Source organism: Balaenoptera acutorostrata, chromosome 3 (assembly GCF_949987535.1).
Source record: "Balaenoptera acutorostrata chromosome 3, mBalAcu1.1, whole genome shotgun sequence".
Classification (NCBI taxonomy): Eukaryota; Metazoa; Chordata; class Mammalia; order Artiodactyla; family Balaenopteridae; genus Balaenoptera; species Balaenoptera acutorostrata.
The window spans coordinates 73,726,497-73,743,927 of record NC_080066.1 but is presented as its reverse complement, the minus strand read 5'-3'; the positions used below and the strand labels follow the sequence as shown (position 1 = coordinate 73,743,927).

The 17,431-nt window shown below is 43.8% G+C and overlaps 2 protein-coding genes across 3 annotated transcripts in view; both read left to right on the top strand.

Annotated features, from left to right (window-relative positions):
* USP3 (ubiquitin specific peptidase 3) overlaps nucleotides 1-17,431 on the top strand; it is a 228,129-nt gene that overhangs the window by 110,000 nt on the left and 100,698 nt on the right. The gene's annotated exons all lie outside the window — the stretch shown is intronic.
* On the top strand, nucleotides 120-539 carry LOC103020537 (60S ribosomal protein L35a-like). Its single transcript, XM_057543781.1, has one exon. The coding sequence runs from the start codon at nucleotides 149-151 to the stop codon at nucleotides 479-481; it is 333 nt and encodes a 110-aa protein (XP_057399764.1). The 5' UTR covers nucleotides 120-148; the 3' UTR covers nucleotides 482-539.

The window sequence follows — 17,431 nt, the reverse complement described above, 5'->3', positions numbered from 1 at the left end:
CCACAGCGAAAGATCCTATGTGCCTCAACTAAGACCTGATGCAGCCAAATAAATTAATTAATTAGGGAGTTGTGTGGCACTCTCTCAGCTGAACTTTGGGGGCAAATAAATGGGGCCTGCTGGGAACAGGACTTCTAAAACGACAAATATGTCTGGAAGGCTGTGGTCCAAGGCCATTTTTGCTGGCTATAAGCGGGGTCTACGGAACCAGAGGGAGCGCACAGCTCTCCTGAAAATTGAAGGTGTATATGCTCGAGATGAAACTGAATTCTATCTAGGCAAGAGATGTGCTTATGTGTACAAAGCAAAGAACAACAGAGTAACTCCTGGTGGAAAACCTAACAAAACCAGAGTAATCTGGGGAAAGATAACTCATGCTCATGGAAACAGTGACGTGGTTTGGGCCAAATTCCGAAGCAACCTTCCTGCTAAGGGCATTGGACACGGAATCCATGTGATGCTGTACCCTTCAAGGATTTAAACTTACTGAAAAGTAAATAAATAAAAGTGTGGATTTGTTCCCTTGTATTTTTGTTAAATTAATTAATTAATTAATTTAAAAAGAAAATACAAATGGGTTTTAACACATGAAAAGATGCTCAACCTCATTCAAAAGAAAATAAATAAAAATTAAAACTATAATGAGATAATATTCTTCATTTATCATTTTGGAAAGATCAAAAGCCATTAAAAACAACAAGTACTGACTCAGAACCATCCAAAGTAACTGAAGTGGAAAAAGCAAGTTGCAGAATGATGTGGCAATTTGTGTCCCAAAAAAGGGAGAATAAGAATATATATTTACAGTACATACAAGCACATGTATAATAAACACTATATATGCACACACTATATATGCACACACACGTACATACATACATACAGTAATAATCTCTGGAAGAGTAGAGAAGGAAAAGTGCTAATTGTTGTTTTTGTCTGCAGGAAGGGGACCTGGAGAAAGGGGAACTTACTTTTTACAGAATACCCTTTATTTATTTATTTGTATTGTGGTCAAATACATGTAACATAAAATTTACCATTTTAAATATTTTAGAGTGTACAATTCAGCAACATTTAGTACATTCACAATGTTGTGCAGCCATCACCACTATCTAGTTACAGAACATTTTCATCACCCCAACAGGAGACCCCATACTCATTAGCAGTCACTTCCCATTCGCCCTTTCCCCCAGACCCTGGCAACCACTAACCTGCAGATAAGAAAATCTCTACAGATTTGCCTCTTCTGGATATTTCATATAAATGGAATAATACAATATGTGGCCTTTTGTGTCTGGCTTCTTTCAGTTAGCATAATGTTTCAAGATCCATCCAAATAGTAGCATGTATCAGTACTTCATTCCTTTTTATGGCTGAATAATGTTCCACTGTATGAATATACCACATTTTGTTTATCTAGTGTCAGTTGATGACATTTGGGTTGTTTCCACTTTTTGGCTATTGTGAATAGTGCTGCTATGAACATTCGTGTATAAGTTTTTATTTGAACACCTGTTTTCAGTTTGCGAGGGTATAGACCCAGGAGTGGAATTTCTGGGTCATATGATAATTAATGAAAACTCTGTAGTGACTTTTTAAAAAAATTTATGTATTATTTATATTTTGGCTGCGTTGGGTCTTTATTGCTGCACGCAGACTTTCTCTAGTTGCAGCAAGCAGGGGCTACTCTTCGTTGCAGTGCGTGGGCTTCTCATTGTGGTGGCTTCTCTTGTTGCGGAGCATGGGCTCTAGGCACGCAGGCTTCAGTAGTTGTGGCATGTAGGCTCAGTAGCTGTGGCTCACGGGCTCTGGAGTGCAGGCTTAGTAGTTGTGGCTCACGGGCTTAGTTGCTCCGTGGCATGTGGGATCTTCCCAGACCAGGGCTTGAACCACACTGGCAGGCAGATTCTTAACCACTGTGCCACCAGGGAAGTCCCTGTAGTGACTTTTGAATGTTGTACCACATGCATATATTACCTAATGAAAACTTGACTATTGTAATAAAAATAACTAAGTAGAGACAAATGTATTGTTTTATAATCACATTTCGGCAGCTCTGCAAAATCAGCATTGGATCAGTTAATGGCCTCACAGTCCTAAAAGAAACTGAGGTGTAGAAAGTTAAAATATAATCTAATTTTAAAATATGACGCATAGAACTAGTAGGTCTTCAGGCTACAAATGTTCCCCATCATTAAATGTTCCAGCAGCATTGCCCTGGTGAGCATGGGAAGGGCTGTGAGAATGTTTTCTAAATCCATTTAAAAAAAGGTAAAGCGGTAATTAAAGTTGGCTTCAACCCTGTGATTGTTTGCTGCCTGGACTCTTCAGTGGGAGCCTTGGCTCCTGCAACACCATCGATGTCCTCTAGGGGACGATCCCCGGAGAGACTGGAGTTCCTGGCGTTGCTCTGCGCTGGTGACCGGGGGAGTGTTCATCCCGCAGAGCTTTCACAAAGACAAGGAGAGGGAACACTGTGACAAAGAACCAGCGCTGGAAGGACACTTGGAAAACATACTTCTCAAGCCCTTTATTTTTAAACAAGGAGACTGAGACCCAGAGTGGCTGCTGATAGTCGCACAGACTTTAAACACCAAGTCTGGAAACTTCTGCTATGTTGCTTTGTGAAGTGCAGGGAGAGTGGGTTGCCAGGTCTGATAGAGCTAAGTTTGGATCCCTCCTCCTTCCCTCTCTCTACTCCCCAGTCCACCCAACTCCCACCACTTAACTTAAATGTGTGACCTAGGGCCAGTTAACTTTTCTGAGCCTGCTTCATTATCTGTATAATGGGGATAATAGCATGAAGAAAGAAATGATGAAGGAAGGGGAAAATGATATCATGTATGTATAGGACCTTGCTTACTCTTGGTGCCTATTGGTTCTCGATAAATATTTGTCATGTGAATGAGCATGTCCCTCCTCTAGCCCTCTAGAGGCAATGCTTCCGCTGCCCAAATAAATTTTTATTGATACATTTTAGGCAGTATCCTTACGGACTTTCTCACATCTAGAAAGCTGACCTTGGGAGGGAAAGGAAAGGAGAGTTTGGGGTGGTAGCGCCGCTCCTGTTGGGGTGAAAAGCTCCTTCGTGAAGCCTGAGCAGCCCCAGTTACTGCCCTGCTCTGCTGCCAGCACTTGGACGCCTGCACATCTGTCAGCCAGAGGTCCCCAGAGCTCCCAGGTCCTGACAGACTCTGCCGGAAAAGTGGGGTCCCTAGTGAGGGCAACAGAGTCAAATCCCCCTCAGCCCAGTTTCTGCCTCCCCTTCCCCAGCGCTCAGACAAAAGACCCAATTTGGCTATTTCAAGTAAAACTAATCAAAATGTTTTATGGGAGCTGTTGTTTATGCCTGGCTATAAATGATCATGCATATCAGCAAACACATCAGAATAATGTGGTGATAAATTTTAGTTGGTTGCATTATAAAATTCAGGTCATGTTTTCTCAGTCTTCATAATTTATATGGTACAAACAATTTTTTTTAATTAGGTAATAAGTTGTAAGTCTCACAGTTTGGGTCAGGGGGAGGGAACAGGGGGATGGGCTAAAATATATTTTTTCATTATAAAAAATGTTGCTGTACCATACAAAATGGGGGAAATAGAGAAAAGAAAGTCTCCCATAATTCCATCATTCAACCACTGTTAGTGTTTTTTAGTAGATTTTTAAAAGATTTTTTAAATGCACTTTTTTTTTTTTTTTTTTTTAATGCACTTTTTACAGAGTTGTAACCCGGCTAACATTTCTTTCCCTTGGCAGTGAAAGTGCAGAGTCCTAACCACTGGACCGCCAGGGAATTCCCCAGGCTAACATTTCTCATTAGAAAAATTTGGCTTCCTCAGTGCCTCGCAATGATATTCATTCATTCATCAAACATTTCCTAAATGCCTACTATGTGCCCAGCACTGGGGTGCAAAGATGAATTAGACAGGGTCCTTGCTAGGATATTGTTCCTTTTCCTGTCACAGCTTCTTCAGTTTGTTTATGTATCTGCTAAATGGTGCTATTCATTGGGGGGAAGCCCTCAAAAGAAGAGGACACTGATGTATTAAAGGCAGGGTAGGGGAGTGTGTCTGGTGAGGGCAAGGAACAGCAAAGAGCCTGGCATAGCCAGAAAAATAGGAAGTGCTCAGTGAGTACTTGCTGAGTGAATGAATTATCTCAGCATGCAGTGCAAACACTTTGGTTTAGTCCTTAGAGTGCCACAGTAGCTCTCAAATTGTATCTCTCTCTGCCTCCTTTCTTTCAGGTTCTCAAAAATGTTATCTGTGCAGAGGTTATCCTCTTGAAATCTCTGGCCAACTTTTTAAGATCTCATTCCTCCCACTATCCTCCTGTAACCTCACTTTCCATTTAACTGAGAATTTGTCCATGACTTTGAGTTTTCCTCTTCTGGGTCACTTGCTTGGGTCTCTGTATCCTTCTTGGTCTAATGTGCCCAGTGCATAGAACTATACCTGTTAAATTAAGTGATCAGTTAAAGATTTCTTGAATGAGTCAATGCATTTACCCTTGTGAGTTTCATCAATCCTTTTGCCATCCCTCTTTCTTTAGGCTTAATTTACTTGTGCTTTTTTTTCATTATTAATTTTTATTTGAGTATAGTTGCTTTACGATGTTGTGTTAGTTTCTGCTGTACAGCAAAGTGAATCAGTTATACGTATACATATATCCCCTCTTTTTTTGGATTTCCTTCCCATTTAGATCACCACAGAGAACTGAGTAGAATTCCCTGTGCTATACAGTAGGTTCTCATTAGTTACCTATTTCATACATAGTAGTGTATATATGTCAATCCCAATTTCCCAGTTCATCCCACCCCCCTTCCCCTCTTGGTATCCATAAGTTTTTTCTCTACATCTGTGTCTCTATTGCTGCTTTGCAAATAAGTTCATCTGTACCATTTTTCTAGGTTCATCTGTACCGTTTTTCTAGATTCCCCATATAAGCGATATTATATGATATTTGTTTTTCTCTTTCTGACTTACTTCACTCTGTATGACAGTCTCTAGGTCTATCATGTCTCTACAAATGACCCAATTTTGTTCCTTTTTATGGCTGAGTAATATTCCATTTTATATATGTACCACATCTTTTTTTTTTATCATCGTTATTGGAGTATAATTGATTTACAATGGTGTGTTAGTTTCTGCTTTATAACAAAATGAATCAACTATCATATACATATATCCCCATATCTCTTCCCTCTTGCATCTCCCTCCCTCCCACCCTCCCTATCCCAACCCTCTAGGTGGTCACAAAGCACCAAGCTGATCTCCCTGTGCTATGCAGCTGCTTCCCACTAGCTATCTATTTTACATTTGGTAGTGTATATAAGTCCATGCCACTCTCCCACTTTGTCCCAGCTTACCCTTCCCCCTCCCCGTGTCCTCAAGTCCATTCTCTAGTAAGTCTGCCTCTTTATTCCTGTCCTGCCCCTAGGTTCTTCATGACCATTTTATTTTTTATTTTTTTACATTCCATATATATGTGTTAGCATACAGTATTTGTTTTTCTCTTTCTGACTTACTTCACTCTGTATGACAGACTCTAGGTTCATCCACCTCACTACAAATAACTCAATTTTGTTTCTTTTTATGGCTGAGTAATATTCCATTGTATATATGTGCCACATCTTCTTTATCCATTCATCTGTCGATGGACAGATGCTTCCATGTCCTGGCTATTGCAAATAGGGCAGCAATAAACGTTGTGGTACATGACTCTTTTTGACCTATGGTTTTCTCAGGGTATATGCCCAGGAGTGGGATTGCTGTGTCATATGGTAGTTCTATTTTTAGTTTTTTTAAGGAACCTCCATACTGTTCTCCATAGTGGCTGTATCAATTTACATTCCCACCAACAGTCCAAGAGGGTTCCCTTTTCTCCACACCCTCTCCAGCATTTACTGTTTGTAGATTTTCTGATGATGGCCATTCTAATCAGTGTGAGGTGATACCTCATTGTAGTTTTGATTTGCACTCTCTAATAATTAGTGACGTTGAGCAGCTTTTCATGTGCTTCTTGGCCATCTGTATATCTTCTTTGGAGAAATGTCTATTTAGGTCATCTGCTCATTTTTTGATTGGGTTGTTTGTTTTTTGATATTGAGCTGCATGAGCTGTTTGTATATTTTGGAGATTAATCCCTTGTCGGTTGCTCATCTGCAAATAATTTCTCTGATTCTGAGGATTGTCTTTTTGTTTTGTTTATGGTTTCCTTTGCTGTGCAAAAGCGTTTAAGTTTAATTAGGTCCCATTTGTTTATTTTTGCTTTTATTTTCATTGCTCTAGGAGGTGGGTCAAAAAAGATCTTGCTGCGATTTATGTTAAAGAATGTTCTGCCTATGTTTTCCTCTAAGAGTTTTATAGCATCCAGCCTTACATTTAGGTCTTTAATCCATTTTGAGTTTATTTTTGTGTATGGTGTTAGGGAGTGTTCTGATTTCATTCTTTTACATGTAGCTGTCCAGTTTTCCCAGCACCACTTATTGAAGAGACTGTCTTTTCTCCATTGTATATTCTTGCCTCCTTTGTCATAGATTAGGTGACCATAGGTGTGTGGCTTTACCTCTGGGCTTTCTATCCTGTTCCATTGATCTACTTGTGCTTTTTTTGAACTCATGTGAGTTACTATCTGTTTTTCACTCAGTCTGTTCCTTTCCCCGGGAGAGGGGCCACGTGCTACCTCCCAGGGGTGTCTCCTTGCATACCAGCCTCTTTTGGACTTAAAGAGGATGGAGATCTTTTAGGGAAGGGAAGAGAGAATGCCTGCCTGCCTGCCTGCCTACCACCCAGCACTCAGAAGAGCAAGACCGAATTCTCATGCCTTGGACTTTCCCCAACTCCACCCCAAGAGTCTATCAGAGTGTGAATCTAGAAGCCATTTACATGAGTTCCCCATGGGAACAAGAAGCTACAAGAAGGCAGGCAAGGAGTAAGGGCTCTAATTTAAGATTAGAACACATAAGATTCACATGTTCTAGTCAAATCCATATTTATAAAAAAAAATCCAGATTTATCATTTTCAACCATGTGGTGATGCCTGTTTCACACCACACCAAAACGTCTTTATGGGGCTATCATAGAGAAACAGGATAGAAACCCTGGGCTGGGGATGAGGAGACCTGGTTCTCTTCCTGGCTTGGCTTCTTTTTTATTAATTTTAATTTTAGTTTATTTTTTCAGCTTTATTAAGGTATAATTGACAAATATATAAGACATTTAAAGTGTCCATGGTGGTGATTTGATATGTGTATACATTGTGAACTGGTTTGGCCTCTCTAGGTGTCAGTTTCCTCATCGGTAATAGGGTGACTGGACTACGGGATCTCCAAAAGTCATTCAAGTGCCAAGATCCTAATCCAGGATTCTGTCTCCAAGGGAAAGACTGCCACCTGGCATTCAAATCTTCCCACCACAACAACTGTGCAGACTAGTACCACCCTCACCCACAGACACACAACACTGTCCTATCACAGGGAACTCAGTTTTGGACAGGCTGCTGGTGCACAGAAGGAAGTAGTAGATCAGCTTATTCAAGGGAACTCAGCCCTGAGAAGAGCTGATGGCCCTGCCCAAAGTCTCAGGAGGCTGAAACGTATCAAAACTCCCATTTAGTAATGTGTACCGAGAACCACAGGTGCCACGTGGAGGACATTGCTGTTCCCATCCCACCCTTCTCCACCCCACTCTAAATCCTGTCCCCTTCACCTGTTTCCAGGATGGCTGCCCCTGGAAACCAAGGTACCATCAGAAGGCTGTTCGGCAAGTGTGAGTGTCTCTGTGACAGGCGGGGCACCCTGGTCCTCTAGAGGCCTGCCCTCCTAGGCCTCTGTCCCCCCCACCCTCAGTGCCAGAGACACACTGGCCAAGTTCCTTTGGAAATGCCCTTTCTCCATGCTCCTGCTGCTTTTCCTATTTCTGATTACTCAGGTTCCCATTAAAGTGTGGGGATGGCTTTGGGGAAGTTCTCTAGTAGATGCTAATTTAGCATAAATGAGGTTGGAGGAGCTGATTTCCTGGGAAGTGTCTGACTTTATTAGTTGGGAAGGGTGTGGCCCACCTCCTACAGGGCCTGGGGCTGCCCCCTTTTGCCACCCCTCCCCCCCACTCTTTCCTCAGAATCCTTTCAGTCTTTGCCAACCCCTCTGACCTCCTTGCAACCAGGCCCAGGTTGCAAGGAGGTCATTTTTGTCTTCCAATGGGAATATTCTAGTAGGCGTCTCCCCAGATATCCACTCTAGGGCATCCAAGGCAAAAGTAAGAGCTTCAACAATGTGTATAGGATAAAGTTGGTGACCCATGTTTATAGGAACCTACTTTATGAATGGCAAGAGTTACATGTTCTGCACATATTATCTCAACCATTCTTTACCACTCTATGGGGTAGGCACTATGGTAACCCCCATTTTACAGGTTTTGGACCTAAGCAGTTCAGAGAGAGTACACTGCTTATCCAAGATCACACAGTTATTAAGAGGTGGAGGGGCACTCGAACTCAGTTCTGTCCATTGCCAAAGCCAAGTCTCTGTCCATCAAGTCACTGTCTTCAAAGGCCAAACATTTGTTGAGAACCTACTATGTGTAAAACCCTGGGGCCAGTACTATGATAAATATCCAGATGAATGAGGATGGGTAGCTCTTGCATTCCAGGGAGACAGTTTCTAACTGGGAGGTAGTATAAATGTGAGGCATTCTGTTCCAAAGCAGATTGCAATAAGTGCTGTCTCTAAGGACAAGCAGAGCCCCATGGGAACGTGGATAAAGGAGGGAGATTAATCCATGCTGTGTGTGTGTGTGTGAGAGGGAGAGAGAGAGAGGAGGAAAGAAGAGAGGAAGAGGAGAAGGAGGGAGTGGGAGAGAGAGAGAAAATATGAATGAGATGGGTGCTGGGCAGAATTTTTCTAAACATGGGCTTTGTGTTGCGCCTCGTGGGTTGGAGGGCTTCCACAGGCTGGAGTGAAAGAGGCCGAACAAAGAGCTTGAGCGAGAAGCCAGGGCGAGAGCCCTGAGAATCTGCTCAGCAGTCAGGCCCATGTAGTAGGTGGAGAAGCAAGGCTGGCAGGTCAGTCAGGACCAAATTAGGGGAAACTTGATGCCACGGAAGGGTCTAGGCTTGCTTCTGGGAGCATTGGGCAGCTGCTGACAGCTTCTAATAGAGCACAGGCAGGAAGTGATGATGCAAGTTTGCAGTGAGATCTGGCAGTGGGAGGTGGGGGTGTGGCCTTTGTGTGGTTCCTCCCTTCTTTGGCCAACACCCACTGCCAGGCTGGCCAGTCAGCGGGGACACGAAGAGAACTGGTTCCAGCCGTGCGAGCTCCCAGTCTTAGCATAGGCTGAGCGCAAGGCCCCTTCAAGGCCTATGGGCGGGGTTCAGGGAAGGGAGTGTCCTGATTTTTTTTTGGCTGTCGGGGAAGGTGTGGTCCAGTAGGAAACACTGAGGGTCCTGGGGTAGGAGGAGATGGCGGGCATGGGCAGGGGAAATGGAAAGGAAATGTATTCTGAGACACGGTGAAGAAGTCTTTTCAGCTCAGCCAAAGCAGAATAAGTGCCCTCGCCCCTTACAAATTTAGGCTAATTTCTGACTTTGAAAATCTTTTTTAAGGAAGTACAGATGAATTTGTCTTTCAAGTGCTGTAAAAACTCAATGAAATCCAGAAACCAGTTGCCAGGCCATTCAATTCACCAGAATTATTTTTTTGATTCAGTTATAAGAAAAAGTGCTAAATGACTATAGCCAAGTTAATATCAGGACGTTGGGCTTCCCTGGTGGCGCAGTGGTTAACAACCCGCCTGCCAGTGCAGGGGATACGGGTTGGAGCCCTGGTCCGGGAAGATCCCACATGCCGCGGAGCAACTGAGCCCATGCGCCACAACTACTGAGCCTGCACTCTAGAGCCCACGGGCCACAGTTACTGAAGCCTGCGTGCCTAGAGCCCGTGCTCCGCAACAAGAGAAGCCACCGCATTGAGAGGCCCGCGCACTGTGATGAAGAGTAGCCCCCACTCGCCGCAAATAGAGAAAGCCTGCTCGCGCGGCAACAAAGACCCTACGCAGCCAAAAAATAATTAATTAATTTAAAAAAAATCAGGATGCAGTAATAACCAAAATGGGAAAAGAATTTGAAAAAGAATAGATACCTTTGTATGTATAACTGAATCACTGTGCTGTACACCTGAAACTAACACAACGTTGTAAATCAACTATACTCCAATATAAAATAAAAGATTAAAAAAAATCAGGATGCATTTTCTACAAAATTAACGAAGAGTAGCCCCCGCTTGCCACAACTAGAAAAAGCCCAAGCACAGCAATGAAGACCCAGTGCAGCCAAAAATAAATTAAAAAATAAAAATAAAAAAGCAGCTAGTTTAGCTCACAACTCAAAAAAGTGCTTTAAAAAAAAAAAATCAGGATGTCAACCATAGAACTACCCACTGTGGATGACCACAGGCAGAATCAGCGGTGCACGCAGAAGGTGACAATCTAGGACCCATTCGAGGGGAATGGGGGAGGCAAGCCTGCCTCTGTAGCCATCTTTCTCCAGGAGAACCAGCTCAGGCATCCTGCACACAGGAAGGGCCGAACGAGAAGCATGAAAAAATCCTTTTGCAGCTTGGCTTTGCACAGGCTCTGGCAAGCGACGAGCACGCTGATGTCAGGAGCTGCCCAGAGGACTCTGTGTTGCTGGACAAATGTGTCACCTCTCTAGGACCAGTTTCCTCCTCTGTGAAACTTCTGGCCCTTCCAGTTCTCTCATCATTCTGCCCTAAGGGCTCTCAGGGTAATCTTCCACGAAACCTTGCTGATTCTGAGCTCCATTTCCAGCCTGAAAGCACCAGCCGCTCCACAGGAAACTGAGAAAGGCCAAAAGGGCTCTAAAGCCCTTTCCTTACTTTTCCACTATTGTTCTTCAGATGGTAATAATGTGAAATACCTTTTTTCTCCTGCTGCTGCCAGTTTATAACTGGGTCAACCACAGCAGAGCTTTCTAGATGATGGAATTATAAAATATGCTTATAACCTTTGGTGTGATTACATAAATGCGTAAATTATGGGTGTTGGCAACTTCAGAAAATGGCTCTGATCATGACATGTGGATCCCTGTTCTCCCTTTCCAAACATTAAGTATTTGGCTAAGGGAGACAGAGCAGGGGAATCTCCATTTTGGAAGCAGCTATTATTAAAGTATTTGTTTATTTATTTATTTATGGCTGTGTTGGGTCTTCGTTTCTATGCGAGGGCTTTCTCTAGTTGTGGCAAGTGGGGGCCACTCTTCATCGCAGTGCGCGGGCGTCTCTTGTTGCGGAGCACAGGCTCCAGACGCGCAGGCTCAGTAGTTGTGGTTCACGGGCCCAGCTGCTCCGCGGCACGTGGGATCTTCCCAGACCAGGGCTCGAACCTGTGTCCCCTGCGTTGGCAGGCAGACTCTCAACCACTGCGCCCCCAGGGAAGCCCTGGAAGCAGCTATTATTATTCCTATTTCATAGACACAGGCTCCAGAGAGGTCAGGCTGCTGGCCCAAGGTCACACAGCAGGCCAGTGGCAGAAGCAGGACCCCAGCCGGATTGGACCCAAAGACTTGCTTCTTTACAGTGCATCAGACACCTCATGGAAGGGTCTGGGACTATGAAAATTTATGTTCTGGTTGTGTGAGAAATTCATTTTCTGGTTAGCTGGATATTCCTGATAGCTGAATTGTCAGGTTAGGTTAGGTTAGGAGGAGGGGGGAAGGCAGAGATGTAGGTTCTCTAAGCCTAGGATTCTTTTCCCCACCAAAATCCTACTTCTTAAAGTGTATGAGCCTCTCCCTCTCAGTGGTTTGCAAGCTCCTCATGGACACTGTCTCAGAGGTCTGGTCATGATTATGGTGTGGGGCAGTCACATCTGCATTCGAATCTCTCCTATTTGGTTCTTCTTTTTTTAAAAAATATTTATTTATTTATTTGGCTGCACTGGGTTTTAGTTGCGGCCGGCGGGATCTTCGTTGCAGCCTGTGGGCTCTTAGTTGTGGCATGCAGGATCTAGTTCCCCAACCAGGGATCAAACCCAGCCCCCTGCATTGGGAGCATGGAGTCTTAACCACTGGACCACCAGGGAAGTCCCTCTCCTATTTGGTTCCACCTAGGTGTGTGCTGTGGTTTTCATTTGCATTTCCCAGATGACTAATGCAGTCGAACATCTTATAGATGTTAATAATTGTTAGTGGTACCTTTCTTTCCTCTGTCTTATCTCTCATCTTTCTGCATCTTTGCACCCTTATCCCCTCTCCCAGGACCTGGCAAAGTGCAACCCTGAAAGAGTCCCGAGTCCTGGGAACCCAGATTTCTCTATGATGGCAGTTCTCTGCTCCAGAGAATCAGCTGCCCTTTAATGTCTTTCTGCCCTCCTTGCCAGCCTCACCTTTTAGCTTTCTACCTCCTTGCACATGACTCTCCAGCCAGACTGGCAGTCTCAGACCCTCTCTGAGTCTCTGAGCATTTGCAGGTACAGTTCCCTCTGCCTGGGATGCTATGACCCCCTCCCCCACTCTACCTGGTTAACTTCATTTTTTAAATTTTTTAATTTTTTAAAATTTTTGTTTATATTTCAATAAATTTAACCAGAACAAACATAACATAGGGGTAAAAAAAAGATTACAAAAACTTAAACTACATCTTGACGAAGACCTGTAGGAAATAATGTGCAAACCAGCGCTGGTTCCCAGATACACTTTGCATTAACTTTTTTTTTTTTTTCACACACACACACTGTATTTTATTTTTCCAAGAGATAAATAAACTGACACCAAGCATTGTAAATGGATGACCACAACAAAAGCAACAATGATTGCAATTACTAAACATGAAACACACTCATACTGTGTCATAATATTGACATTCAGTCCAGTAATCCTCCACTGTAACAGGTACTTGGTTAACTTCTATATACCATTCAAGTCTCAGATCATATGTCACTTCCTCCAGGAAGTCTTGCCTGATGCTTCCCCCACCCTCACCCACCAGCCTGGGTTAGTTGCCCCTTGTTTGTGGCTAAGCAACATCCTGTACTTCCCTTCATAACACTTATCACACTGGGTTGCAATTGCCTCTCTGCCGGTCTGTTTCTCTTGCTCCCTTCCTCATCCCTTTGAGGATGAGACTTCGTGTTGTTTCACTTTTATATCCCATGAGCCTTGGGCATCAGTAATATTTGTTGAATGAGCAATCTGGCCTGGATGCCTTTAAAAAGGATAAAAATCTGCCCTTCTGGCCAGCTATCCTAGAATCAATGATTTCAGGCCATCATCCTTCATCCCCCACATCAACCCTCCTATTTGACAAGGTCTCAAGGAAATGGACATTTATTGAGTGTCTACTGTATACCAAGCACCAAGCCAGGCCATTTTTGTGTGAAGTCATTTTCACAATTTAAAGGCTTAAGACTCCATGTCTAGACAGCACTTTGAAATTCAGAGGCTCTGATGTCCAGTCAGTCAATGAACAAAGGGGAAAGGAGTGATATTACACTTTCCATCTTGACAGTGGCAAAGAGATGTCAACAGAGGAGGCCCCCATGTAGTGCAGAGCTCTAAGTCCCTGTAATTTGTTGGGTAAATGAACAAATGGTTGTAGAGGAAGCACAGAAAGAAAGAGCAGACTGGAAGCCTAGAAGACCCAACATTTCTTTCTGACCTAATATATTTCCCCCACGTGTTGATAAACAGAACTAGACACTGAAGTATTTTTGTCATGGGCAGCTGTCCACAGTGCCAGCCAAGGCTGATCCTTGTGATTTCTGCTCACTCTATTGACTAAAAATGACTGCACCCAGCTATAAAGGGAGCTGAGAACTTTCTTTTCTGAAACCAGGAGGAAAAGAAAACAGATTTGGGGTGAACAGTTAGCAGTCTCTGCTGCGGGATACAACAAGGACGGTCTTGCCTCTGCCAGCGTCACTGGGTGGCCCTGAGCTATCACAGGATAAATGGATGTTCACTCTAGAACGGCCCTTGGGGATCATCCAGATTCAACTCCCTGATTTTACAAATGGGAGACTGGGGCCCAGAGAGAAAAGTGACTCCTTGACTCGTCAAAGAGTTGTTTGGTGCTAGAGCCATTTGGTTTTGCTTAATTGGTCAGTGCTTTAGCTGCAAAGTGGGTCTTTAAACAAGAAAACCTTCTCATCTCCTTCATAAAAGTGCTGTGAAGTTCACATTTCAATGATAAAGAAGAAAGCATTAAAAGCAATAGAAGAAAGCAATACAAATTAAGATGTTGATGATACAATGATTGTTACAATGGTACTGAACATAAATGATCCTTTCTTTAGTTACTTAAAAGGCTCTTCTGTGTCCTGTGGTCCTTAAGAGTCTTCTTCCTTGTTAGGAACTTCAGCTACCCCCATAAAATATGGCAAAATTATTTAGCTGGCCATGTGTGTGAGGGGTGAAAGCCACCTTTGATAAAAGAGCAATTACTAATTGTGTAAATTTATGCAATTATTTATACCTTCTTTGAGCTTTAGTTCTTTCATCAGTAAAAAGGAAATGATAATACCTCCAACTAAAATTTGTTGTGGGGATTAAAGAAGAAATGAAAACCACTTGATATAGTATCTTGCACCCAGCTGGGACCCACTTAATGTAAATTTCTGTTCTTGCAGAGTTGAGGTCCTTTCTGTGAATACCTAGGGGAACATTACACATAATGATTGATGTAATTGCTCTTGAAAGGGGCACTTCCAACAACATTTAATCAATAAATATAATCTTTTCCCAATATCTTCAACTGCTGAACTCATTGCCTAGGATCCACAATTGAAAAGAAAAGCATCTGCTCCCAAAGGAGACTGAAATGTAAACAGACAAGCCCAGCACCATGTGACAAGATGCAGGAACAGAAAGAGTGATGGTGTGAGGGGAGGGCTTAGAAGTCTGCTTGGGTGAGTGAGGGAGGGCTTCCCTAAGGAGGCTGTATGCTTCATGGGGGAGGAGTTACAGCTGGGCAGGTAAAAGGGAATGGAGGGGGAGGACACAGGTGTGAGGAAGCACATTTTCTATAATGAGGGAGCTATTTTAGATATTGCTAGAACAGTTTTGTTTTTTTTTTTTAAAGCTTTAACAAAAGAGAAGGGACAGGTGACTGTGATGGCAGTGGGTTTCCAATTTTATCTTGCCACACATAGGGAACCACTGGAGAATTTGGGGCAGGGAGATAACGCAAAAGGGGTGAATGAAAAGAACTGGGAGAATGACAGCCAGTGAGGGCTGGCTGGCTGAAGCCCACACCCAGCCCCATCATTCATTTAATCATTCAACAAATAGTTCCTGAGGACCTGCCATGCACCAGGCTGAATTCCAGAAGCTGGAAATCAGGCAATGAACAGGACTAGCAAGGTCTCTGTTCTCATGGAGGAGACTGACAATAGATAAACAAGTAAACAAGCAAGGAAGTATCAGATAAGTGCCTCTTGGAAAATTAAACAAGGTGATAAAAGAGTCCCTGAGCGGCTGCTCCTGCCGAATACTCACCAAGTCTCCTCTTGAGTTTTCCAAGCAGGTTTTGCTCCTAGAAAAATCGCTAAGGTAAATAATTAACCTAGCTCTCTCGATGCTTCCAATAAGGCTTCTTCCCCTGGGCCTGGTCAGCTTGCAATCCTTGCTTCGGGACCACCAATTCTGCCAGAAGTCTCAAGTCTAAAAGTTAGGGGACGGTCATAACAACCTTGAGACCGGTCCTGACCATGGTTCCCTCCGCAACCTATAACCACCCACTTCGCCACCCCCGGCTCCTGGCTCAACCCTCCCTCCTCCCTTTATATAGATATACCCTTTAGAAGAAAAACACTTGATAGTGTGGTTGAAGTTGTGCATTTCTCTCCTCTGAAAAAATGCAAACTTTTAAAACTCGCCCTCCTCTGCTGGCAAGAGCCGCCCTCCTCCCCCATCCCTACCCCCTGGCACTCCCGAGGGCTGGGCGGGGACTCTCGGAGGCGGCGCGTTCCCGGCACCCGGCACCCGTGCTGGAGGCTGGCTCAGCACCACCAGGGCTCACCCTTGTGTAAGTCAGAGCTCCTCAGCGCCAAAGGGATGTGGGCCAAGAACCAAAAAGAAAACGTAGTAATAAACGTAGCCGAAGAAACGAGGGACTAAAAAAGCAGATTTCCCAGTGTGCCCCGTGGTCTTCCCCCGTTTGACACATTTACTCACCACGAGGTTTTTTTTCCCAAAGAAAAAAAAATTTTTTAGTTATGAAAACTTTCAGAGACACAGGAAAGTTTTAGGTAAACCTAGCAAAAGTCCCAGGAGGGACTTCTGATTTTGCCCAGCTTCTCTGAACTGCCTGATAGTCATAGTTTGCCCTCTGCGGTCTATACCAGTCAGGGGGGACTAAGTTAGGGCCCCTGCTCGGAGGGGTTTTTATTCTAGTTAGGGAGAGAAGACTCTAATAAAAACAATTTTTCCTTTCTCCCCCCCCCCCCCCGCCGGCAGATTACACCTCACAAGGTGTTTTCACATTCCTGATGCCGTTAAAATCATAAACTCAGAGCTGAAGGGAAATTTACAGATCAAGTGGGGGGGAAGGGGGTGACTACCTGGCATGTATTGGGCCACTTCCTAACCGCCTGCCCATGGTAGACATTGCTAATCGATCACGCACTCAGTCATGATTGAACACATTTATTGGATGCCCTCCATGTTCCACATGTTATGTTAGGAATAAAGCAGGAAACCAGACAGACTTTTTTGCTACCCTTATGGACCTCCAAGGGGAAGACAGACATTAAACAAATAATTACGTGCCTGAAGAGTGTTTTAAAAAGGCAGAATATGGGGGCAGACAAGGGCATCACACACCTGGAGGTAACCTGGAGTTGGGGCAGGGTCAGGAAAGGCCTCCCTGAGGAAGTGATGTTTAAGCTGAGGTCTAGACGATAAGGAAACTGAGTCTTTGCGAAGGTGAAAAAGGAACCGTTACATGCTAGCATAAAAGACCGGCGTGAGTTCGGGGCATGTTTCATGGCTAAATGAGGGGGCATGGATCGTAAATGGGGGGTAGGTTTCCGGAAGGAAACAGAGGTTGATACAGCCAGGCCTTGAAAAAGAATCGGTTGATAGGAGGAGAGGGTTGGGACAGCCTGGGCAGAGGTCACATTTATTGTTTATCCTCCCCCTTCCTAGGAATTATTCTCTCACCTGCTGTCATTAAAAAGAAAAAAGAAAAAAGCTATAAATTATTGACTATCTACTACGGGGTGGCAATTCTCACATCTTCCTTGAGAGATAAGTATTATTTTCCCAGTTTTACGGATAAAAAAGTCTTGGGAGGACTAGAGACACTTGCTAAAGCTGGTCATCAAGTAGGCAGCAGAGCTAGGGATTTGAGCAGCTGCACTTTCCACAACTCATCACTGCCATAAAACCTCAAGATGGCTTGCTCTAAAGCAGT